Raw genomic sequence first — 26,953 nt, forward strand, 5'->3', positions numbered from 1 at the left:
AAAATAACTCAATGCTTCTTAAATGATGGGAACAACATTTAAAAGCAGTTCTCAACATCTTTTTGGTGAATATCTGCAATGTATTATGACTATGCTAGGTACATGGGATACAACATCAAGTCTCAAGTGAAAACTTTTACTCCCAATGCAGTGTGGTTAATGGAAGGCCAGAAGAGAGGACTCCAAGGCTGACCTGGGGCCAGGAAAAATCTAAGACTAGGGGAACTAACATGTGAGCTGAATCTTGAGGAATTTGTTATTTAAGTAGTTCCTGGAAAGGCGGAAGTAGAGTGCAAAGGTGAGGCAGGACCTTCAAAGAACAGTTCCCAAAGGCCACCATTTAGTGAAACAGAAATGTCCTTAATCTCAACTTAGTTCACAGAACTAGAAAATTTCTCGCAATTTTAACTTCCACAGTTAAGAAACTTACTATTTTACCTAATCTGACTATGAAACCCCAGAGGATTATTCAGGAACTAAGGTGCCATTTTAAAGGCCTAGTAATTTGGGAGACATCCTTAATGATACTGTTCTTTTTAGTCTGTGTTCCTACCATAGGTAGTTTTATTGGGGGTGGTGGTTTTTGAGTCATAGTAAGTGAGAAAATACTTACCTCTTATAGGTAATGTCCATATGACTAGAAAAATCACTTTAAGTATCCTGGATTATTATAATCAAGTATCAACACTTTCAAATAATTTGAATTAAAAGCAGATTTTAATTCTTATAATAATTTCTGATTGTATCAACTGATGATTTCTTGAAATTAAAATTATAGGTATTGATAAAAACCAATTTTCTAGTAGTCATTTAAAATTTTCCTGAAACAGTCAGACATGGTGGCTCACACCTGTAATCCCAGCACTTTGGGAGGCTGAGGCAGGAGGACTGCTTGAGGACAGGAGTTGAAGACCAGCCTGGGCAACATGGTGAGACCCCATCTCTACAAAAAAATTTAAAAATTAGCTGGGCATGTGGCATGTGCCAGGCTGCAGGAGGACTGCTTGAGCCCAGGAGTTGGAGATTACAGTGAACTATGAACAAGCTAGTGCACTCCAGCCTGGGCAACAGAGTAAGACCCTGTGTCTAAAATAAAATAAATAATATTTTCCTGAAATTGAATCCAAAACAATGGAAAATATAGATTTGTTTTTTACAGGGACAGAGAATACCATACAACAATGCCCAAACTTTTTAAGCTATCAGACTGCATACAGAAAAGCTGCTATGTTTTAAAAATTTAACACTGAAAAGTGGAAAGGTTGTAAAATTCACAGGCTAGAAATACCCTGTTTAAGACAAAACCCCTATTAATTTTATCCTGGGCAGACTGAAACTCATTGGTTTTCAGTTCACCATGTGCTGATATCTAATCAAATATAATTTCTCAGCCAAATTCAGGTAAGCCTATATCACTCTTTGATGACACAACCACAAATGAGACCATTTTATTTCATTTTCTATCATTATTAAAAAAAATAAAAACCCCTACACAGAAATGAATATTTCATAGGTAAGCAACAAAGTCATAAAAAATCCAAAAATCAAACTCTCCCTAAACACAGATCCCAGATCTAAAGGATGTAATTTAATACACAACCCAACATGTTTTTATGAGCTTATACAAAACTGTTGGACAAATTCTGCATTGATAACATACTCTAATTTAAATAACTAAAACGGAGTGGGGGGGTGGAGGAATCCTTGTATTCTTAGCTCCTGAACAATTTCCTGAAAACTAAAAAACTAGCAGTATATACTTAAAACTGTTAATAATCTACCAACTAACAAAGTGGGTTTAGAATGCTTGAAACCCTCCTGCTCTTTAAAAAGTAGGCAATTGATAAAAATTGAAGAAGGGTAAACTTTGCACAGCAGTAGTTCTGAACTCACTCTACACAAGCTGCAGGGTGGGGGCTTGAATGACTGTTGGCCTGCAATCACTGACTTGCTCAGCAACTTTGCTATAATAGCTTCAAATTGCAGGCCTGAGGAAATGCTCCATAAATAGCTGCTCTTTTTTTTTTGTAAAGCCTCTTCATAGACCCAATACAACTCCACTACCAAAAATGGAGGCGTCACCACAGACTTTTTTCTTTTTTTAAGTCAAGAGAACAACTAGGAATATACTGCTAATCACGTTACTCATTTTGGGAGTATGAATCACAGTACTGAAAATCTGATTCACTGTTTAAATTCAACTTTTAGGTAACAAAAAATTACAATGGATTAAATCAGTTTTTATAATCACTCCATTTCACGAAGAGGAAGGTCCAATTGTTTCTATAGGTTTTTAGAAAAACACATACAAGCTTAGTTTTGAAATTAAATGTTTGAGAATGTCTTCATTACCTTCCAGTGAAGCAGGGCTCCTTAAGTGTCCATTCACAAGACAACAAAACCTGGACCCATGTAGTGGGATCACAGAAACACTTGAGAAGCAGGAACAACATGAATATAAACAATTATTCTAAAGTCACTGCAAGTACTTTCCTCCTGCATTATTTTATCTATTTCTATGTATATAAACACGCATATACGTATATAACTTGATAATTCTGATAATTTGCTAGTCTGTAAATTAACCCAAAAATTCAAGGAACAGCAAATTAATAAATTCTAATCCATTAGCAATAACAATGAACACTTTTCTCAACTCACACAAACTCAGGGAGGGAAGGAAAGCAACAAAGTAATTAAATGAAGCACAGGTACCAGGAAATCCAGGCTTCATTTCTGTTACAGTTTTCCATGTTAGTTCATACTTAAATTAGTCTAGGGATAAGTAACTTAACATGAGACAGGTTTTTTGGTAAAATATCAGAGTCAAATTTTAGAGGAAAATTACAATTAAGTGTCAATTAGAATTCATAGTCTGGAAGAAAAATGCTAAATTGTAACTGAAAAGGCCATATTCTGTCCAATCTGCCAAATGGTCTAAAAATAACCTGATTAATGTAATGAAATCTCAAGAGGAAACACCTATCAAATTTATATTAAATTATCCATAAAATGAGACTTTACATCTTAACAGTATAAACTGTTTCCCACTGTCATGTTCTACTCTCATTTTTTATGCCCAGATGATAATTCCTCTATCGTGAACATTATTTAATAAAACTTCCAATTCAAGTGCAGCTGATTTAAAAACACGAACACAACGTTTTGCAGTTCCTTTCATCAAAAGGCACAATCTACTTCCCAAACCCTTAAATCCAGGCTGACCTAAACACTTGCTTCAACCAACAGAGTGTGATAGAAATTAACATTGTACAACGGCCTCAGGCAGCCCTAAAGCTTCTACCTTCATTCTCTTGAAATGTTCCCAACATATAAGGAAGCCTGAACTAGACATATGGAAAGAAAGGCCTAACTAGGCTGGCAGCAAGGACCCAGACACTTGAGTGTCCTTTTACCCTCCAGCCCTAATATAGCTGTAGCTGCTAGATACAGTTGTATGAGTGACCCCACTCAATATCAGGAGAAGAGCTGCTCAGCTGAGCCCAACCCAAATGAAAGAATTGTTTTAAGCCACTAATTTGGTGTATAGTCAGTTAATGCAGCAATAGATAAACAATACACTGAAGGAAAGAATTTGGTTCAACCCTTCCACCTTTCCAAAAAACCAGAAGTTAAAGACAAGCTGTGTTATAAACGCTTTTAGAAGATCTTATAAGGTTAATGAAACTCAATGACTATAGGAAAAAAAAAAAGCGTGACTGTAATAAGGTGAAATATTTAGAACTAAATCAGCCCACAAGAACATATTTGCTATTATTTTCAATAAAACAACCTAAAAAGTCAAATTCAACTTGTCTTTATTGTGACTTAACATGTGGTGGAGAGAAGCAGCAAATTCCTTTAACCATTGTATGGTTTTCATATATATTTTTTCCTCAAAATGTTTATTATGAAAATTCCGAACGTACAGCAAAATTGGAAGAATTTTACAGTGAACATTCATATACACATCACCTAAATTCTACCTATATACATTTATTTTGATGAATTTGTTAAATTAATAAGCTTAACTTTTTTAATACCAAGAAATGATACTAAAATAACATTATGTTGGCACTCCATTTAAAAATGAATATCCCACAAACTTTAAAGAGACAGATGCAGTGTAATATTAATATAGCAACTTCCATTCACTGAGAGATTATTATTCATTAGTGTCTATGCTATGGGTTTAACATGATACCTAATCCTCTTAATAACTCTGCTTGGTAAATATTACCATTTGTTTTATATGACTTACCTGAGGTCCTAAGACAATAAGAAACAGAACTAAATTTTCAACTCAGATCTTATTAGTTCCAAATCTTTAGATTACTGTAACTTTGACATTAAGGGAAAAATGGAGGTGTTTATACCATCTTCACAGATTGGAAGATTTAATAGTGTAAAGATGCTGATTCTCCCAATTTTTCTATAAAGTCATTGCTATCACAAAATTTCAAGAGGTGGAACTTGACAGACCAATTCTAAAATTTATTTGACTACAACAAAGAATGGCCAAGACAGGACAAAATAAAAAAACTTTCTCCACTATCAAGACATATTTTACTCTTACAGTAATTAAGTCAGTGCCACCGGTACAGAGACAGAAAGAAAACAAAAAGGACAGAGTAACAGATTTATATATCTATCATGGACAGAGGTAAAACTGCTCATCAGTGACGAGCAGACTTTTCAATAAACTGGATATCCACTAAGGGAAAAAAAAATTAACCCGGACTCCTACGCTCATACCATTCATAAAAGTCAATTCCAAGAGGATTAAAAACCCATATATGAAAGTTTTTGAATATGGAAAAATAGCTATGTGTCTTGGTATGGAAGGATCAGTAAACAAGCACTCATACAAGAAAGTGGGCAAAACATTTGAGTAGGCACTTTAGAAAAGAGAATAAATGGGCTAGATGTGGTGGCCCACATCTATTAATACAATTCTAGCATTCTATGAGGCCGAGGTGGGAGGATTGCTTGAGGTCAGGAATTCGAGACCAGCCTGAGCAAGAGCAAGATCCCATCTCTACAAAAAATAGAAAAATTAGCCAGGTGTGGTGGCGCACACCTGTAGTCTCAGCTACTCGGGAGGCTGAGGCAGGAGAATCGCTTGAGCCCAGGAGTTTGAGATTGTAGTGAACTATGATGATACCACTGCACTCCAGCCTAGGTGACACAGTAAGACTCTGTCTCAAAAAAAAAAAAAAAGTAAATAAAGGGCCAAAAAGTATATGAAAATATGCTCAGATCTATTGGTGATCCAAGCAATCTTAAGTTAAAACCACAAAAGGATACCAGTGTAAGCACAGAAGGCTAGCAAAAATACCAAGCACTGGATTGTCAAGCTGAAGATGCACATACCCTGTGACCTAGCAACTCCATTATTATATATCCTAGAAAAACTCCTGTACATGTACACAGAGAAATCCTTGATAGAAGACATGTCTAATACATGAATGTCCACTGTAGTATCATTATATAATATCCCAAATGTTCCTCAATAATAGAATGGATAAACTGTGGTCTAGGTAAACTATGTAGCAATAAAAATGAACTACATCATGATTCTCACAAAGTTGATCAAAGGAGGCAAATCCCAAAATATTTGCAGGATTACTTCATTTATATAAAGTTAAAAATTGGGAAAAACTGATTTAAGGACTGTGGCACATTAAAAAGAACCACCAATTCTTTACTATTCTTCAAAAAAATACAGTCTAATTCCTTTGGTTTGAATCCATGCTAGTCTTAGTGATTGGCATGACCAACAGAATGAGATGTCCACGGTTAGGCTGTAAGAAGCTTGAAACTTCTACCCAGGCCTCTTGAAGTCCCCTCTCTAGGAATCCTCAGCTGTCATTTAAGAAATCCAACTACCTTGGGGCTGCACTGCTGGAAAGGTCACATGTAGGCACTCTGGTGGACAGTCCCAGCTGAGCCCAGATTCCATTCACCACACCAGAGCACAAGACCTGTGAGTGAAGCCACTTCTGGATGCAGTCTGCCAGCTGAATGGCACTGAGACACCTCCACTGATGCTACATGGAAAAGAATCACACATTGTGCCTTGACTAAATTCCTAACCCACAAAATTGTAAGTTAGAATAAAACTGTTGTTTTAAACCATAAGTTTTGGGGTAGTTTGATATGCAGTAGTAGGTAACTGAAAGAGGTAATACATGTAGATGGTAAAACTAAAAATAAGATAAAAGTCAGGACAGTGGTTACCTCTAGATGAAGGGAAAGGGATGTGATCAGCAAGAGGCACATGGAAGACTTCTAAGGAATCAGCAACATTATCTTTATTAACCTGGGTAGTGGTTACACAGGTACTTGCATCATAATCAATATTTAAAGTAAGTATGTTTTATACATTATTCTATATTTTTTTAATTTTTCATAGATTAAAAAAAGGAAAGATATGAAAGCATATTAGGACAAAGTACATATCTCTAAATAACATGGACAGCAATATTAAGATGCAAAACACTAATCTCTCAATCACACATCTGCACATAATACACATGCTATTTAAAAAAAAAAAAAGATATTATAGAATCAGGGTCTTGCTCTGCCATCCAGACTGGAGTGCACTGACGCAATCATAGTTCACTACAACAACCTCAAACTCCTGGGCTCAAGCTATCCTCTACCTCAGCCTCCCAAGCAGCTAGGACTACAGGTGTGTGCCACCATGCCCAATTGATTTTTTTTTTATTATTATTATTTGCAGAGACAGGGTTTTGCTATGTTGCCCAGGCTGGTCTTGAACTCCTGGGCTTAAGGGGATCCTCCCACCTCAGGCTCCCAAAGTGCTGGGATTGTAGACATGAGCCACCACACCCGGCCATTATCTTTATATAATGTGCTACTCTGGCACCTTGAAAAGAGAAAGCAAAAAGTTTCCCTAACAAGTCAATTTCAAGGAAAGTGAGAGTCCCTTGATAATATCACCTAAATAGATAACCTTTCAAACAGTTAAACCAGTATAATGGACTAAATGTCTATGTTCCCTCCAAATTCAGTTGCTGAATCCGCAAATCCCCAATATGATATATGGAGATGGAATCTTTTGAGGTAATTAGGGTTAGATGAGGCCATGAGAGTAGGGTCCTCGTGAAGGAATTACTGTCCTTAAAAAAAAAGCACAAATGACAACTGAGAGCTTTCACTCCTCTAATGCACAAAAAGAGGTCGTGTGAGCACACAGAGAGAGCCACCTACAAACCAAAAAAGGCCTCAGAATGAAACCCACCTCACCCACATCTTGACCTTGGACTTTCTAGCCTCTAAAACTGTGAGAAATAAATTTCTGTTTTTTAAGCTGCTCAGCCTACAGTATTTGGTTATGGCTGCACAAGCTAAGATAACCAGTAACAGTGAATGATCTCCATGTGACTTACCATAAAACAGCAGAGTCGAAATCTTAACAGCATAACATGTTGCTGTCAACTATATTAATTTTTGATTACCAGCATTCATCAAAACTCTTAACTTCTTTCCAAAAGTATATTAAACTCTAAGTTTAGATTAAGAATTTTGACTGCTGTGCCACCAAAGTTTTATTAATAAATTTTAAATCCTAGAGTAATTTAAAAACAAAATTCAATTTCCATAGTAACTTATATAATGGTGATAGGCAGAATACTATAAGGTTTTACAATTTATTTGAATAAAGCTGATTAATAAACAAGTTATCAAATATTTGGTTTTGGTAATTTAAAACGGACTAAGCCATTTGATTCTGTTTTTCTAAAACTATTTCAAAAGCTTATTTTAAAAATTCTTTAAATTTCTGAAAGTAGATAAATTTCAAACTGCTTCCCTATGCAACTTTAAAAAGTAAAAAATTATAATGTTTTATATATTTTACCATTAATTCAATTTTGGCAGTGATAAAACAAATAAGGCATGAAAAGGGTTTATATTCACTTTTCATAATTCTATTAAGTTTACTTGGTAAACAAATGAACAGTAAGCTAAATTTAAATGGTACCAGATAATGAAATGAAAACAATCACTTTCAACCAGCATTTTCTGATACATAATACTGTCAAAAAGTAGCAAAAAAAAAAAAAAAAAGTAAACAGGTGCTAACATCAAAATAAACCTTTTTAAAATACAGGCCAGGAGTGGTCCTAGCACTCTGGGAGTCCGAGGCAGGTGGATCGCTCAAGGTCAGGAGTTCGAGACCAGCCAAAGCAAGAGCAAGACCCTGTCTCTACTAAAAATAGAAAGACATTATCTGGCCAACTAAAATATATATAGAAAAAATTAGCCGGGCATGGTGGCACATGCCTGTAGTCCCAGCTACCCGGGAGGCTGAGGCAGTAGGATCGCTTAAGCCTGGGAGTCTGAGGTTGCTGTGAGCTAGGCTGATGCCACGGCACTCACTCTAGCCCGGGCAACAGAGCAAGACTCTGTCTCAAAAAAAAAAAAAAAAATATATATATATATATATATATATGTATGTATGTGTGTGTATATATATATATATATATATACAGGATACAATTGTATTTGACAATGTTCATATAATGCATGATTCGTACTTCTAAACAATTTGTTTCAAACAGTGAATAAAGCCAAGCCATTTAATGCTTGTTTATGTGTTGTGATACAAGAATTGTCTAAAAAATGGGAAAAAAAATTGCCCAAAGTCAGAGTGCAGAGTTAACTATGATTAACAGTATCAAGAAAAGACTCTCTCAAGATGCAATATCATTCAGAGTGCGGTGGACAAGTCCTTTGGTGTTACCAGAAAACCTTTTTTCAACTCTGTCTTTGACTTTTCACCTCCTCTATCCTCACAATCACTGAGATGAAAATGCTAATTCCATAAGCATGACTTGAGTACTGTCTCTTCTCTTGGGTCCCTTTGCACCTACCACCTCATTACTTTCCCCCTGAACTCCCATAGTTGTCTTGCTCACTGGCATCACTTTGACAAAAACAGAATTTTATTGCTTATTCATTTAATTCTAAAGCACTCAGATATTCACTGTCCATGGAATAAAACTTACAACACCCTAGAGTGAAACTATTGTTAATTTATATCCAGAAAATAAGTAGTACCCTTTTTTAACAGTTCCAGTTATTTAAGTTTAAGAATAATCTCAAACTCATAAAATTAACTTTAGAATACACAAAGTAAATACCCTAGTTAGCATGCTTTTTAGCACTAAATGAGCATATGTAATTTATCATCCAAAGTGGGATATATTTAAGACTGAAAAGAGCAATAATAATTGTGCAGAAACTACAGGCATCAATCAGGGTGACTACTAACCAATGGACTCTGAAATAATGAGCAGTCTAGGGGATGGCATCTGCCAATAAATATATCTAGAGCTACACATATAATGCTGAACAAAGAGTGCAAGATCTATCTTTACTGAGCTTGTAGTTAGTTATCAGTCAGCCTCAACAGTGAGAAACAGTTAGCAATGAAAAGGCAAACAAGATGACTTATAGTGGAGTTCTGAGACCCATCCAGTCAGTCCCTCAACAATGACATATTAATTTTGTTCCATTCCAGAGGGTGGAACCCAACAAATCCTTTAAACAATGCCTGCTACGTAGAACCACGACATAGGTGTTTATAACATCAAGAGAACACCAATCACATATAGTGAATCTAAAGAAAATAACAGATAGAACGGCAGGAAGCAACTCAACACACATCATCCAGAACCAAGTGGGTCTTTTTTTTTTTTTGAGAAAAAGCACCCAGTATTTGAGGGAGGAAAGGGAGTTAACCTACTGATAAGCTGTGCGAATTCTTATCTGTAGTATTATGGGCACTACCTCAAAACTGAAGAAAAGATAGGTACACAAAGGGCATACTTTGTTCTCCAATTCAGAGGACAATGACACTTATATATCACTGTGAAGAAACAGTGACTATTTTCTCATCCATACAAAGAGATCTGTACTAGTCCTAACAGGAAAGTCTGTACATCCTCCAGCTGGGAGGGGTTAAAAGTGATCCTATTACATCATTTGGAGCCCATCCAAACTGCATGATTTTAGAAACATAACCTATATCAGTCTGAACATGTGTAGAGGAAAAACAGAAACATCTGTATTTGGACATTGATTCACTAGTTTTTTTTAATCTTTAAAAAAAATGTTATCCAGGAGAGCTTGGTAACTGTGACTCTGTAACTGATAAGGATTAGTTCCAGGCAGCGTCTCAGAAATCTCCATTAATTTAGCTCATTTCTAACTTTAGCACTTTAACATGCTTCCTTATTTTACATGTTTAAGATATATTGATTCTGTTCCATTCTTCCTCACACCATTCAAAATTTTAATGCCTTTTATGATTCACAAGTATTCACTTTTTTGGTAGCATTTAACACTCTTCTCTGATTGCTATACAATGCTCTGATCTGGTTTGCTTTGGCCATCAAAAATTTTATGCAGTTTTAAAAAGTTTGCTTCCTCTTTTTCCCGAACAGATTTCCATATGTAACCACTTTTTACCTAAATAAGGAAAAGATTGCTGAAAAAGCAGACCTGGAGAAATTCAACTTGAGATCAAAAACAACAAAGGGTCCTAACACATCTCAGTCAGCACCTATGGGTGAATGTATTTTAACCTAAACCCATCTTCATGAAATTCTAACTTAGTCCCTAAAAACACTTACATGCCCATACAACAGTACATAGGGGGAAAAAATAACATTCCATGACATGGAGAATGGCCTATTAAAGACTGAGCATAAGCTACTTTTCTGAACTACCTATTAAAGAGCACTTGCCAGGAAAAGAAGCAACCTAAACTGAGACAAAACCCAGTTATATGCCTCTTGGGATTAACCTATGCAAGTTTACTATATATTTACAACTACTGAATCAATTCAGATATGCATATTTTTCCTACCATCTGTACTGATGAGAGAAAGAAAAAAAAAGATACAGAAAGAGAAGAGAGCGGTATGCTGCTAATTCTATAAGGCTGTTTTACTTTAAAGCCCTAATTTTTAAAGCTGTATTCTGAAATGGCACACAAACAGAAATATCCCCACTATCATATATAAGATTAGGAATTAGTTTCCAGTCTTTGTGCCCCTTCAAATTTTTTCAGAACCCAAACCCTCTGAACAAAATTTACACACTGTCCAATCAATGCCAACCACCTCATGTTAAAGTCTATAGTTCTCCCTTTAAAAAAATCTAACATGTAAAAATGTGGTCTAAAATTGACACTAATGGGGACAAATACACTTGAATTAATCATTTGCCTTGTAAAAGCATTTACTTAAGGATTCAGTAAAAAGAGATCTTGTAATATACAAGTCAAATCATATGAAATTGCTAATAGTAACTGGGGCTTAGAAAACCAATAACTTTATATAGTCAGCCTAATAATTATAAATTGAATTCATAAAAAATCAGCTTACATTTAACTTTTTAAAAACCTATTACATACCCCTCTGCCCGGCCCAAGCAGAAGATGGGATTTAGGTTCCAGAGAAATGGACCTAGAGGCTCTGGATTCAGACACTTGGCACAGCCAAGGGCAGAGATGAAGCCTAACACTGTTCAGCCCTAGAACACTGGTAGTCAGTCTTAACACCCATCGCCACTGATGCTCTCTAGAGAGACTGGCAGATATCCTTCTACAGAAACTGGCCCCTATAAGAGGAAATTACTAAGATACTGACAGGTAAGTTCCCCCATAACTTTAGGGCTTGGTCTCTATTGTATTATTCTCCAGTGAAGCCCACTTAGACAATGAAGGCAGAAGAAAATTTAAAAAGAAACACCTCATATAATATTCTCAGAGAGATACTACATTACTATATCCATGACACAAGAACAGTATGTTATTAAAAATAACAAACAATGAGCTCAGAAAAGAGCCACTGGAAATTAAGAATGATAAATGGCTTTTTGAGAAAATAATATCAACTAAAAAATTAAAAGTTAAAGTTGAAGGGATCTCCCAGAAAGCATTAACAAAAGGCTAAATGAAGTAAAATAGTAGGAAAAGATAAGAAAATGAAAGAGTTATTTTGACTAGCAAAAATTCCAGAAAAAGAGAACAGATAAAACAGACTGTAAAAAAATCACCCAGGAACTAATAAAAGAAATGTTTTCCAAGACTGTCCTTCAGTCCTTTAGGGCAACTGTACTGTAAAAGTTTAAGGGGCATGATTCATATTGAACACTGAGTTTCCAGACCATTCATTCTTTACAATGAATTTTAAAAGGCCCACACCCAGGCATATCATGAAATTAGACCTGCAAAGATAAAGAACAAAATACTAAAAACCCTAACGGAAGCAAACTGGACTTAATTACTCAATTAGAAAACTGGAACCTAGAATGAAATGGAGCAAAGGCTTCAAAATTCCAAGGGAAAATAATCTTAAATTCTACAACCAAACTACCCATTAAATGTTAACAGATAAAGATATTTTTAGACACAAAAAATCTCGACAGTTACCTCCCATACACCCTTCTTCTCAGCAAATTTCTGGGAGATGAGCAAATTCTTAAGAGCAAATCAAGAATGAAAAAAATAAGAGTATTCAACCAAAAAGAATGATGCAGGGACTCCCCAGGACAGAGCCAAGGATGTCATAGTATGACAACTCTGAAATAAGTCTAGCCCAGTGCAGGAAGACAAAGGACTCAGGGATGCCTCCAAGGGGGCAAAAAAGCAACAGAAATCTAAATGGAAACAAACAAAAAAAAAACCAAGGCAATTAATAATTGCCTTACCAAGAAAATATGAAAGTTGCTGAGAAAGTCATAGTATATCATACGACTCAGCTGAGGGCAAATTTAGTCAAAATAATGTAAAAATATTTAAACAAAAAATTATATTAATTATTCGGAGAAGATAAATAAAAGGAGGATTTGAGGGGTGAAGAAAATTCAAGAAATAGCAGTGTAGCATATCTTATAAATACAGAGTTTTTCCAAGTACCAAGGGAAAATACATCTAAAAGTTTAAAGTGTTTGCCTCTGGAGAATGCAAACCAGAGATCAAGAAAAGCAGGCCACTGCTCTTTTTCTTTATGTATCTTATAGTATTAAGGAATTTTCTAAATTGATGTATATGTTACTGCCCTAAAAATTAAATTTCAAAACATGTTTATACATGAGGCTAGGAAAACAAGCATCTTCAAACACCTCTAACTGGTAGAATCTGGTGCTTCCTCGCCTACTTCCTCCTTTCTTGAACTTTCCAATTCTCTCTAATAAATGTTACTTTTATAATAAAAAACATATACCTTATTAAAAGAAATCCATAAAGATGCAACAGTCCCCCCTTACTCTCAGGGGATACATAGTCTATGCCTGCAACTGTGGATAGTACCAAACTCTATATATACTATGTCTTTTTTTTCTTCTTAATACTATGTCTTTCTGATGACCAAGATGGCTACTAAGTGACCACTGGGCAGGTAGTATAAACAGTATGGATGATTCACGTCTCAGACTGGATGGCACAAGATTTCATCATACTACTCAGAAGAGCGCACAATTTAAAACATATGAATTGTTTATATCTGGAATTTTCCATTTAATATTTTCACACTGCAGTTAACCACACGTAACTGAAATCTCAGAAAGCAAAATCATGAATGTCATGGGAGAACTACTGTTCGTGAAGAAAGGACAGTGAGGGAGAATGGTTTTGTAAACATAAAACGAGAGAACCCCACATTCGTATCTTGTACAGAAAAAAAAAAAAAATCCCCATCTTGTCTCACCTTCTAAATGGTAGGGTTTACTTTCATTCCAAAAGCCTGTTCCATATTACAGTCACTTCAGGATATGTGAGAAGTTGAATTTCAAACAACTTTCTACCCCACAGTTGATTTTGTCAAAGCACAGAGTAGCACTCTAAAGGTGGCTGCCTTTAAATACCAAATCAAATAGTCCGAAGTAAGTTTTCATGTGTGTATCAAAAGGCACATCTCTCTAAACACATTTACTGGACAAATAAAGCCCTTAATTAAACAAACAAACAAACCCTCTCCCCCATTGAGGTTAAGTAAGCAATTGCAAGAGGAAGAAGGAAATGTCCCCTCATCTGACACCCCCAAATCAGGACCCAGATGAAGAATTTGAAGTCTATTGACTAACATTATCCCAAGAAGAAATAAAGATGCACATTAACAGCACTAACCACAAATAAAGTGTTAAAAATATTTGGTGGAAGAAAACCTGAATAAGATACTCCCATGGGCATTACATTATTAATTTGTAACATCATTGAGAGAAACAACAGCTTATCACTTGGTGTGTTAAAGATTATGATTCTTCTCTTGCTAAGAGCCAAATGAGGACAAAACTACTGACCATTTTCCTTGTCTAGCATATTAATGGGGGAAAAAAAAGGACTGTTGTGATTTATAGCAAACTTCTTTGTTTGCTTTTAGAAGGGGTCAAGGCCTACGTAAATAAAAGTGCTTCCATGGTGGCAGTGCTTGTTCCCAGGAAACTTGGTGCTACAGTACTTGAGTAACCAGAACCATGAAGCAATTCTTCTTCATAAAAACAGCAACATCCCTTTCATGACTTGAAGTTCCGATTAATCCTAGAATCAGAAGCCCTTTTTGTAAGAACTGCATCACTTAGTAACCACAGTTATAGAACCACACAGCTCTTTAAGACCTCCTTTTATACAATGCTACTCAACTATTACTAAACTTTCAAGCCATAATTAATGGCTAAATTATGCTATTACAGAAGGTAGCAAATTAAGTTTGAATAATCTTAAATCTTAACAACTGATTTTTAAAATGACTTCATTTTGATTTTGTCCTAAGCCTAAACTTCAATATACATTTGGCAACCAAAAGGTTAGGTTTAGAGTTTACCTCTTCCCAAAGCCCTAAGGTAAAAGGCAGTGCAGAATCATGACAGCATTTTAGGATGCTAATATACATTATTTTTCTAACTACAAAATAAAATACTTCTTTACATTACAAAAGGGGACTGATCTCAGGGTTTCAAAAAGTTTTTTTTTTAAGTTTCAACTATTCAAGTACTACCTGGGGTTTTTTGTTTGTTTAAATGGTTAACATGAGGCTTTTTAGAAGTATTTTTTGAATGTTATTTTTATTTTATTTTTTTACTTTTTAGATTCCTCTCAAAATTCAACTTGAGGAATGTAACTTTTAGAATAAAATTAGCCTCACATCTTGCAGCCAATTGAGTTTGCTGCAGTTAAATATCCAGTTTCTTAATTAAATATCTTCTTAGTTCACACTAAAAATAGTCAATATTTCCCCTAGGGAATAAGTTAATTTCCACATTCTATTTACTCTGTCACATCTACTGTCTTCCAACTGTTTTTCTTCTGTTGAATACAGTCCTCCAGAGTTTTTCTCCCTAAATCACTGTGGTACTGCATGCCATTCTTCCCTGGGATGCCCACCCACTGAGTAGAAACAAGCTTTTTTTTTTTTTTTTGAGAGCTGAGAGCATACTTTTATCTTTTCACTCCTCTCAGCCTCAATAGCAAGACAAACAGGCAGGGACTGGCCCTCCCCTCAGATAGGGAAATACTTTGTAACTGCAATTTGAACTTTTTTTGTTTGGGTGGGTGGGTGTGTGTGTGTGTGTGTGTGTGTGTGTTTGCAACTTTTAATGGCAAAATCACAAGCTTTTTTCATTTTTAACGGGAAACCATTTGGGTTATACTTGATATAACAAGAAATGGCAGTCTTATTTCTTATGAAACTGTTCTTTTTTAAAACATCTCATCTTTATTATGGTAACAACATACACTGTATGCATTTACAGTTTTCTACTGGGCAAGGGTTTGAGAGGGAAAGCATAAGATCAAACTGGAACAAGAAACTTTAATTCATACATTTCTGGGGTAGCTTTAATCAGGGCAATGGAACATTCATTTCTAAAAAATATATGTACCAGAAAAAGAAACTATAATGATCAATTACATCTGCAAGGCAAGTTCATTTAATGCTAGAATATAGCTAAGTTTTATGCCAAGCAATGTCAAAAGTCTCTGAAAAAAAACCCTTTTTAAATTGTGGATCAAGATACTCAATTTAACTCTTAATCAACTCATAGCCACAAGAAACCTTGAATCTTCACAGACTAAAAACCTAAAAACGCTGAGGCCAGTTATTAAGAAAATGATAAAAAATGGAAATAAAACAAAACTATCCTTTAAAAATTACTAAAAGAACATTGTCAAAACAATGCAAATCTACAAACTTTTAAAATCATTGGATCAGACTCCTTAAATCAAATTTTAAGGTCCAGCCCGGTACATTATGTATAAGGAGGTCTTTGTAGGTGGTAATAGTTACAAGGTATCAGATTCAATAAAATAATCTGACAAGTAAAAACACTCCTTGTAACCAGGGATATTATAGAATACTAATTCAGGAAGTTATTCAGCAGCTTATAAAGAAATAGGAAGTTGTTGACCAACTACTTGAAGAACTATTTCCTGCAGGAAAACTATAAGACAGCTGAAGAAGGCAATAATTTACAGAGTCATAAAGAGAATGAATTCTTTTGAAATAAAAGCTCAATGTACTATATGTTTAAGAAATTAATTTCAAACACTAAATTCAGTAGAACACGTATTATGTGTAGTATACAATGACTAAGCCTTTTTTATGTACTTCAAAATCATCCCACAGCTTGAATATGTATCATTGATAAATGTAGCTAATACCATACTTCTACCATATGATTTGCCCAAATAAAATAGAAGTCTTCTCCAGAGTATCTCACTGACCTGCGGAGGGCTTTAAAAATAACAATGATTTGTCTGCTTATAATCCTTCAGTAATTATGCTGCCTTGAAACTAGAGGATGGGCCAACTGACTTTAAAAACTTACTCCTCTATGGTCACAAGGCAACAATTAGTTGTTTCCAAAGTCAACATTTTTAAGTTTTCTCTCAAATTACATCACTTTGCATGTTTAGACCATTTATAGTCAGAGTTCTTCATGCCAAATATAAATCTCTGTAAGTTATTAATATATACTTTGTAACTTAAAAATTAGTTCCAACAAATACCTAAAGAGATGTATTAAAATATAATATTTCACTGTGGAAATGAGTGCAAAGTATGCAATTAGTTTAAATCTTCATTCTACATCTAGCTGGCAATAACTTTTCTTTAGACACTAGAAAATACAAGAAGAAAAAGTGTTGATTGCCAAGAGTCTGATTTTAAAACATTAAAACTAGGTAAAAACGAATTTTGACAATAACAACTTGGTACCATAAAAGCTTAGTTTATCATCATCTTTGACTCAGTCAGGATATTAATCTCACTTATCTGATGAGTACACAAAAATAAGTTGTTTATGACGACATACTACCTATAACATCATCAGAGTAGCTGGAAGTGAACTAATGTTGTTTTATTAACATTTCCACAAATTGCATTATCGTTCATAAAGGAGATACTCTTTAGAAGGATATGAAATTTTATAAGCCCATAGCACCCATCTTCCACATCCAGCGCTTAGGGGCCCTCTATACAATCCCTGACAGGTACCACCTAATACATGACTTCATTTGCTTTCAATGACCAAGATTTTCTTTTCTGGGAAAATCCTTCTAAGTTCTGAAAAGTTTGATATAAAAAAAGTCTTCCATGGAATCAAAACTCCTCACATTTCTTATAATACAAAAAGACTAAATTTACTTTCACATCAGAGTCCCAAAAATACTGAAAGAACAATTATATCTTCTCTCTCCTCTTTCCAGTTTTTTCTTTCCCAGTAAACTTCTCCTCAGCCCTGCAACTATTTCTCATAATGGCATTATTATTTTGGCCTGGATTACCTTCCTTACAGGCCCACAGGTGACTGGGGTGAATGAGGTGAGTGGGGTATGTGTGTACACCCTTCATTAATCCATCTATATATTAATACCTTTATAAGGGAAACATTTCTTTTCAAAGGAAGAATCATTGGAAACTTAAAAAAATAAACACAGTCATCCCTCAGTATCTGTGTGGGATTGGTTCCAGGACCTCCTGCAGATACTAAAATCCTCAGATGCTCAAGTCTCTTACATAAAATAGCATGGTATTTGCATATGACCTATGCATACTCCCATATGCTTTTAAATCACCTCTAGATTATTTATAATACTTAACATAAGTAAATGCTATGTAAATAGCTGTCATATTGTATTGTTTAGGGAATAATGACAAGAAATAATGACATCCTTTAGTACAGATATAATTTTTTTTTCAAATAGTTTCAATCAGCAGCCTATTGAATCCAGAGATGTAGAACCTATCAATACAGAGGGACAACTGAATATTTATTTCAGCTCAAAAAAGATCACTCGTTCGAAATAATAAAAATGCAGGCAGATGTCACCTACAGGCAATTATTACAAGATACAAAAGACTAAGATGAAGAACATAAATGTTGCTCTGTGCTCTTTAACCTTATACTTTTTGCCACAGCATCAACCAAAGAAAGAAGGCAAGCAGGCTATTAAGCTGTTTAAAAATCTCCCCAGGTCAGCATGTGACCCGGCAGGGAGAGGTTCAAAAAAGTGCAGCCTTTCTTTTTCTTCCTAACAACCTGGTTTGTTTCGACTCCTTTCCCCTTCAAGACACATCCCTCACAGCTAGAAGCTCTTTCAATCATTTACTTTGGATGTGGGATTGAGAACAAATGATCTTGCTCATGCAGATGAGTTTGCCAGACTTGTGTGTACTTTCCAGTCTCAGGCCCTTTATTGTTCTGGTTGAAACCTGACCCTTTGAAATGGATACCAGGACACCAAAAAATGAATTTTAAAAAGTAGAAAAAGCTGCAGGAAAAGGGCAAAAAACTATAGAAACTTTTCAAGATCAAACCTTTTCCTCTGCTCTTCTAAATAAGCCTGTCACAAAATTTTCTTACATTATAAAATAACCTATCTTGAAAGACAATCAACATAAAACACATATAAGACTCACACAACAAAACATCACCAGTAATTGTATTATCAGACCTAATAAATAAATGTTACATCTGCCTTAGGAATAGACTGTTGAGACAGATCTGAATCAACACTTGAATTGTTTTTCACTGTATGATCTCAACCCCATTAAATACTATTAAGTGAGCATTTTTAAGACATCAATTTCAGTCTATAATAATTAGTTTTAGACAACATTTTGTATACACTTGAACCAAACAAGTCAGATAAAATTAAGGTCTTATCTACGATTTCAAAATTGGAAGAGGAGATAACATTCTATTTAGGTCTTTTCAGCTTAATGCAATTTTGCCATTTTGTTTAAGACAAAAAGGCCCATGAAAATGAGTAACATGATGGCCTTCTTTGTGTTTTTCAAAGAGAGATTCTGTTTTCAAGAACTGCTAGTTTTTAAAGAAGTTTGCCACTGATTGTATATCAAACCTAAAAATTTACATTCCTTTCTTTACATTTCGATGAAAAAAACTGATAAATCACAAACTGCAACTAAAGTGCTTGTCATTTCACAGTTTAAAATACTGTAAAATTCAACTCCCAGAAAAATCTAATTTTGTAGTTCTCTACCAATAAAATATTTATTTCAAAAGATATAAGTAGCACTATACATATTTCATAAGACAATGCCAGTCCTATAATTCTCAGAATTTTAAAATTTTTATGGTGTTCTTTTTTTTTGCCAGGCTAATTAACAAGTTTGGCACAAACCCAAAAAGAGACTATCCAAACTGCCTCAAAAGAAAAGATTGTAAAGAGTCTATTTTAATTGAACCAAGAATCAATTAAGCTTTCAAAATATTACCCATGTTAAAAGAGGTATTTAGGTTATGTCAAACTGGAAAAAATTATAAAAGATATAACTGAGCTTAACATAAATATTAAGTAAAATATAAAAACAAATGACATTCTATATCGTAACAGCACTTCACTGTTTTCTAATACACATTTTTCTTAGATAACCATCACCCACCATTCTTTTCACTTACTTTAAGAAGTATCTCTGACCAGAAGATGTCTTTGCCATCTCCCAGCCTGCTGGCAAAGGTACATCATCAGGTATCTCAAAAGAAGACTGTCGAAGATGTTGAGCTGCGGGTGTGGCTGCTGGGCCAGAGACTACTCCAGTGGGGTTCAGTGTCCCAGGAGAAACAGCTCCCAACTGCAGGGAAGCTGGGGAGGAATGAGCTCGAACATGCTGTGGAGTCAAGGCTCCTGCAGTGCCTGCATCAGTACTGGCCTATTAGGAATATTAAAATGAAAATTTAAAAAAGAAATCGCTTTAGGGAGAGTGCCTTTAAATTTAAATTTATCAGACAAATTTCATCACAACCAAGTATCTAAGTACCAAATGCAAATTTCAATATTTAATAGCTGACACTGGGGAACACAGGTTTTTCAAATAAATACTTTTAATTTCATGTAATTTTAATATACAGTTTTTATAAACATTTGTAATTTTGATGGACAGTCCACGTAAATGAATTTATACCTACTACACATTAGACATGCCTTCTACATCTTTTAGAAGAATAAAGAATGAATAAAACATTCCTAATGTTTTAATAATAAATGTAGAATTTTGAAACCTAATTTCTAAAAGGTCAAGGCAGTATGAGTGCTGGAGTGCTTTTCCAAATTCTAAAATGTTTCAGGTGTAAATATAACCCAAAGAGGAACTATGTATTTTTAACTAGATTTTAAATATTTTCTAGGACAAGCCCTAGAAAAAATGAGCCCTTTTCATTCTTTCTCACTATGAACAAATGCCATCAATATAGCAATCATCACAAGTTATACAACTTTTAATGAAAGCAAAAGATACAGAACTGCCCAAATGTTCTTAAAAGCCATCTTATTAATGGAATGAAAAACCAACCATATCTTTGCATCTAGAAGATAAAGATGTTATCAGTTCAATTATAACTCAAGAACTTACAAACATATTTACAACTATGTAATAGCAGAAAAAATTGTGAGTTCCAGTCCAAGGTGGTTAGTGTGGCACTGAACAAATATCTTAACTTCCATGTGCCTCAGTTTTTTCATAGCTTTTTTCATGATGGAAAAATGGATATATATTAAAGAATTTATAGTCAATAGCGTGTGAACAATAGTATTTACAACCCAGGTTCATAATCTTCATAATCTAGCATAATTTTTTAAATTCTTTGATTGGAATTAGGGTTTGATTATCAACAAATTAGAATTTCTTAGATTCATATAGGCAAATAAAGGAAACTGGAAGGAATCAGTAGTCATTTATATCTTAAAAGTCATGTACATTTCTGAGCTTCCAATCAGAATTAAATTTCCAAGCAGAGTAAGTATGATTTAGGCAATCACTGGCAGAAATAAAAGTTAAACTTACATGTGCAGAACACTTAGTTAAAAATGTTATTAAAAACAAACAAAACTATAGATTATGAATAGTGTGAATTTGCAAATTGCTGGATATAAATTTTTATGTAATTATTTGCTAGAAGAGTAAACACACTTTTAAGTTGCAATTCTTTTTGGCTGACAGATGCCACAAAACGGCGAATTCAATCTCCTATTTGTATTTTACTTTCAAAACATATGAAGTAACTAACTAGTAGCACAGCTGTGCAGTCTGTAGGGTGCATGCCAACATACATTTACCCGTAATGAGTCCATAAACCCACTTCCAAGGGTAAGAGAAAAAAGCATACCTAAGTCTACTTCTTACAAATTGAAGTGTTTAGGCAAGCAGCTAAATTGTTTTTCCTTCCTCCTCCTTAACCCGGGTTTTTGTCATCAGGTTAAGTGAGCTTTTCTGAGTTCCAAAACCCGCTGGTCTGCTACAGAAGAATATACAACAGGCCTGCAAATAGGAGGGGGAATCGGAGTGGGGGCGGTAATTCTTCTTTCCACTCAAGTTACAGCCCGAGTGGGCTAACTACATTGCAGTTTTGGAAAGCCAATTAACTTTTGGGCAAATTTTCTATGCTGAAGTTTAGCCTGAAGCAAGTTCTTAAAAACAAAAAAAAGGAAAAGAAAGAAAAAGAGAACCCTTAAGTAAATAAATCCACTGGGACCTATCGGAATGTTAACACTTTCATAATAAATAGTTTCACTTCAATGCTGAATCAAGTTGGCAAAATGACCAAACGTTGTGTATATGGAAAAGCAGCCATGTTCATATCCTCCATAAGAATTAAAAAGCAATGGCGATCCTGGAATTAGTCATCGCTTCCCAAACATTAACTTTTAATCACAGTTGAACTAGGCAGGACTTGGCCTATGAGTCAACCCGCAGTGTACTATTATCAAAGGCTTGTGTTAAAACCTCGGTGCTGTAAAGCGCAACTCAGTTCCTGCGCAACGTACAGATGTGGCTAATTCAAAAGCATTTCAGCAGACTGTAAGTGATAGTCTACAGTCGGGAAACCAACACGTGAACCTACTAAGTTTGATAAGAGCGAGCCTGCCCGAGTTCCAGGGCACAAGGGAAGCGCGGGAGTGAAAGAACTCCATAAACAACTTCCAGGAAAGTCTGGGCAGGGGAAGCCCGAATCCTGTATTCTGAAAGCGCCAGGCCGCGAGGAAAATAAATGCTTACAGGAGGGGGAGGGGGAGGAGGGGGGAGGAGAGCTGGGGGACGGGGAGGGGGAGGGGGACAGGAGGAGGGGGAGGGGGAGGAGGAGGCGGAGGGGGAAAGAGCAAGAAACTAAATGGACCGGTTCAACCCCCACCCCTAATCAACACTGGAAAACAAGAGAACAATTATTTGACTCCCCAGGAGGCTGAAGTGGACCGAGAGGCCCAGAAGGAAAGGGGGCCAAGGGCTCAACTTCACAAACGCGGCGCCGCTGGCAACTCACCCACACACGAATGCCAGAGGCCCCCCTCCCCCGTTCCCGGCCCAGCCCGAGCGGGAGCGAAGGTGCGGAGCGCGGAGGCGCGCGCATTGTGCGAGCCCACCGCGGCCCCGGCCCGGCTCTCCCCACCCCCTTCCTTCCTCCCACCTCCCCCTCCACTCCCGCCAACCTCCCGGGAACCCCGGGAAGAAAGAAAGGAAGAATGGGGAAAGTACGCCCCCCGGGGCTGCAACCGCAGCGAGAAACTCCAAGAGGAAAAACAAATCTCGGCCCCGCACTCCGGGAGAAGTGGGGAGCCGGGAGCCGCGGCCGAGGGGCGCCTCCGGTTCCTCCGCTCCACCGCGAGACCCCCAGCCCCGCCGGAGCTCCCGGAACCCCCCGCCCCCGGTCGGAGCTGGCGGCCGCGGCTCCCGAGCGCCACCCGCCCCTGGGGCCTGCCCGACGGGGAAGGGGGGAGAGGGCGGCGCAGTTACCTGTCGGGAGTGGGATTTGGGCTCCGGCGGCTTGAAGAAAGAGTCAGGCAGCTTCCGGAGCCTCATGGGCACGGTCTGGGGCACGTTGGCCGTCTTGGGGTTCATGACGGCGTTGAAGAGAGCCTCCAGGTCGGTCTCCGAGTCCCCCCGGACGTGCACGATCTGGTGCCCGGCGGGGGGTGCCGGGGGTGCCGCCTGGGACGCCGGGGGTGCCGGCTGCCCCGGCCCGGACGGCGGGCCCTGCCCCTGGGGGGTCTGCGCGGGCGGCTGCCCTTGGCCCTGGGGGGCCGGCTGAGGCGGCGGCTGCTGCCCAGGATCCATGGCTGCTGCCTTCCCCGACGCGCACCCCCTGACCAGGCGGGCGAGGGCTCCGCCCGGACGCCCCGGCTCGACGGGTCGAGAAGGGAGAAGAGGCGAGGGCGGCGGGAGCGGCGCTCTCTTCGCTCTCAGGCCCGGGGGGCTGCGCCGCGGCCCCGCATCCCCCGCCCCAGAGCCTCCGCCCCCGCCCCGCGCCCCGGCTCCGCTGGGCCGGCGGCTGCGCCTCGGGAGGGGCTGCGGGAGACTCGGACCTGTGGCGCCGGAGAACTTTTTTCCTTCAACTCCCTTGACGGAGGCCGGACAACTAGTTGCGTTTCCCCTCCCCCTTTCTCTTTTATTTCCTTTTCTTGTTCCTTCCTTCCTCCCTTTCTTTTCCCTGGCGGCGGCTGCGCCCGACTGAGACAGAAACTCGCCTCAGACGCCAAAACTAAAGTTGAGAGAACTGCCCGCCCGAGCCACTCGGCGGCTCCGCCTCCTCCCGGCTCTTCCTTCCTCTGCGGGCCCGCCCGCGCCGAATCTGCGGCCGGCCGCTGAGGGAAACTTCGCTGCAAGTTACCGCATTCCTGCAGACTCCCGGCCTCCAGTGCCGCTCCTGGCCGCACGTGACCCGCTCGCCCTCGCTGCCGTCCTCCCTCCGCCCGCGCCTCACCGGGCAGGGGCCGAGTGCGTGCCGGCTGCTCCGAGCGGCCTGCCCTCCGACAAATGCTGGGTCGGAACACAGGTCTGCGGAGAACGCGGCCGCCCCTGGCCGCAGGAAGTCCTCCCGCCCCGCCCCGCCCGACCCCTTCCCCGCCGGCGCTGGGAGAGGCTCTGGCCGCTGCCTGGACGTGCGAAATGGTCAAGGCCGAAAGAAGTCGGGAGAGGAGGTGTAAATCCACTTGCACCCTCCCCGCGGTAGCTCGTCTGGACCGAGCCGCTAGGATCGGTTGGAGTTAAAATAGAGAGCAGGCACTGATTTTTAATAAAGGTCCATTTTTAAACATTAACTTGATTTCATAACTTTTCACTTATCCCTTAGTATGCGAAAACCCACTTCAAAAGGGTAAATGATTACTGTAATTGAAGCTTTGGTCTGTGATTCAATGTAAGTTGCTAAAAGAAGCAAAAACATTGCCTTTTTAAAAAGTGAAAATCACATCAATTGTTTTAGCACTCAAACTTGGAACATAGTCACTGAGAACCTCAACGCAAAAAAAAAAAAATCAGTGCTTAACTTTGGTTACAAGCATTCCTCTATCCCTATCTTTCATCCTCAAGGGGCTGGGAGCCTTTGTCATCCTTGCCTGGCACGAGGGTGAACTCTGTCAATGTGGACTGAGTAAGAAATGAATAGGCGAGCAGGTCATCCCAGGCACCTGATTCTCCATGTGTCATATGTCAAGGAGTCCATTTGAAATCACTCCAAATTTGTTTTTTAAGTCATACACTCTTTTTTTTTTTTTTAAGCGGCTTTATTGAGATACAATCCACATACAATTTGTCCATTAAAGCAATTCAGTGTCTGGGTTTTTTAGTATATTCACAGTGGTGTGCAACATCAGTCTGATTTTAAATCCACTAGTCCATTCTAAAGAATTCTGATTCTGGTTCTGGTTCTCGTATTAATGATTTTGTCTGCAACGCTAGTGAAACAGAGATATCAATAGGATTAAGCAAGGATAGGGCCCCGGAGCAAAAAAGATAATCTCTTCCTCCAGCCAGAACATGTCCAGGAGAATTCTGAGAAGGGATCTGTATCACTTGGTATGGTAGGGGTTGGGCCAGGAGAGCAAACTTCAGACACTCAAAATTCTGTTTTTTTTTCCCCCACATTGATTATCAGTGTGCATAGACACTGAAAATTCCAACAGAAGATTCTAATCAATTGCTCTGGACCCCCAGTTTCCCGTCTGAAGAAAAGAGTCAGTGTAAGTGACTCTCGTGACTGCTTCTTGGATTTGTTCCTACCCCCAACCCCAAATGTCAGGTGTATTTAACAACAAAATTGTAGATTCTGGAGTTACAGAGTTTTGCGTTCAAGTCTCAATTCCACCATTTACTAGCTGTAAGACATTGGACGGGTTACTTGTTTCCTATTCTTTAGTATTAGCGTCAGGGGTACCTCATAGTTCTTGGAACATTAAATGAGTCAATGGATATAAAATACTTAGCCCAGTTTTTTGACATATGGCAAATTCTGCATCAATGTCAGCTGTCATCATTGTCCCATGTTCACAGATTACTTCACAGGTAGTGACATAGCCTCTCCTTTGCAGCAGTCCTCATTTTCTAAGCACAACCTCAGGGACCCTTCTTCTCACGTCCAATAATCAACCCACACAAACAAAGCCTTTGGGCAGAAACTATACATTAATAACTTCACCTGAAAGAAAACTTTAAGAACCAAAGTGGTTGAAAACCTGGAGTTATAATGGAAGCTATCCCTTTACTAACACATTTACTACTATGAACACTATAATTAAAGGACTTAAGATGCAGCAAAATTTGCTTTGTTCAATATTGTTTCACCTGCCATTAAATTGAGAACAAAATTACTTTGGTAAGTGGATTGAAAGGCTCTTTGGAATGATTTTATGTTCTGTAAGACTTCTGTATCATCAACCAACATTTCATAACTTACTATTCCTCATCTGTAAAATTTCAATCATAGGTTAGTAAGGGATAAAGATAATGTGTATTCAATCCTTTGTCACCTTACTGCCTCCCCTGCCCCATTTTTGGAGCAATTATCAATTTAAGGCACCTTGAAATGGGGAGACACCTTCTTCATACAAAGATCCACCATTATCTTGGATCATTTTTAATGTCCATGTATTGCTATATCAAAACACTAGTCTTACGATAACTTGACCTCTCAACTACAATGAATGCTCATCTCTACTTCACTTTGGCCAGCTGCCCCTATGTTTCCATGCTGTCATCATCCAGAAATATTCCAGTTGTGAAATCAAACTATGCTATACCATTTCCTTAATAACCATTTGGTTCTCTCATTTTATTACCCGCACCTCATTTATCATTGATCTCTCTCTTTTCTCCAACCTATCATTTCCTCCTCTTTACATTTCTGCTGTGATTTGAATGTTTGTGTCCCTTCAGAATTCATGGTGAAACTTAATATCCAATGCATTCGTATTAAGAGGTGAGGCCTGTAGAAGGTGATTAGGTCATGAGGGTTCCTCCCTCCTGAATGGGATTAAGGCCTTTATAAAGGAGGCTTCACACAGCATTTGCCCCCTTGCCCTTTTGTCCCTCTGTCATTTGAGGACACAGCATTCATTCCCTCTGAAGGATGTAGGAAGAAGGTGCCATCTTGGAAGCAGAGAGCAGCCCTCTCCAGACACTGAACT

The 26,953-nt window shown here is 37.9% G+C and overlaps 2 protein-coding genes across 9 annotated transcripts in view; one reads left to right on the plus strand and one right to left on the minus strand.

Annotated features, from left to right (window-relative positions):
- The window catches only part of YAP1 (Yes1 associated transcriptional regulator), a 110,988-nt gene extending 86,679 nt beyond the window's left edge, over positions 1-24,309 (minus strand). For 3 of the 8 annotated variants that reach the window (XM_045556846.1, XM_045556851.1, XM_045556847.1), the window contains exons 1-2: positions 23,286-24,307; positions 19,960-20,210 (exon numbers count right to left, since the gene is read on the minus strand). In XM_045556846.1, the coding sequence (XP_045412802.1) occupies positions 19,960-20,210; positions 23,286-23,606 (572 nt within the window). In that variant the 5' untranslated portion in view covers positions 23,607-24,307. Of the gene's footprint in view, positions 1-19,959; positions 20,211-23,285 lie in introns of all 8 variants that reach the window. The other 5 variants (XM_045556852.1, XM_045556848.1, XM_045556845.1 and 2 more) reach the window with 4 other exon arrangements.
- Positions 22,687-24,589, plus strand: LOC123641911 (nascent polypeptide-associated complex subunit alpha, muscle-specific form-like). The gene is made up of 2 exons (XM_045556853.1): positions 22,687-23,199; positions 24,009-24,589. Exons 1-2 carry the CDS (start codon positions 22,826-22,828, stop codon positions 24,499-24,501), a joined length of 867 nt encoding a protein of 288 aa, XP_045412809.1. The 5' UTR covers positions 22,687-22,825; the 3' UTR covers positions 24,502-24,589.
- Positions 24,590-26,953: the final 2,364 nt, after the last annotated feature.

The sequence above is a fragment of the Lemur catta genome, chromosome 7 (genome assembly GCF_020740605.2).
Source record: "Lemur catta isolate mLemCat1 chromosome 7, mLemCat1.pri, whole genome shotgun sequence".
Classification (NCBI taxonomy): Eukaryota; Metazoa; Chordata; class Mammalia; order Primates; family Lemuridae; genus Lemur; species Lemur catta.

Excerpts from the sequence above, each read along its gene's own strand:
- LOC123641911 (XM_045556853.1), top strand. The coding sequence starts at position 22,826 with ATGCCAGAGGCCCCCCTCCCCCGTTCCCGGCCCAGCCCGAGCGGGAGC. Across the intron at positions 23,200-24,008 it reads CCCGGAACCCCCCGCCCCCG|AAACTCGCCTCAGACGCCAA; the intron begins GTCGGAGCTGGC and ends CGACTGAGACAG.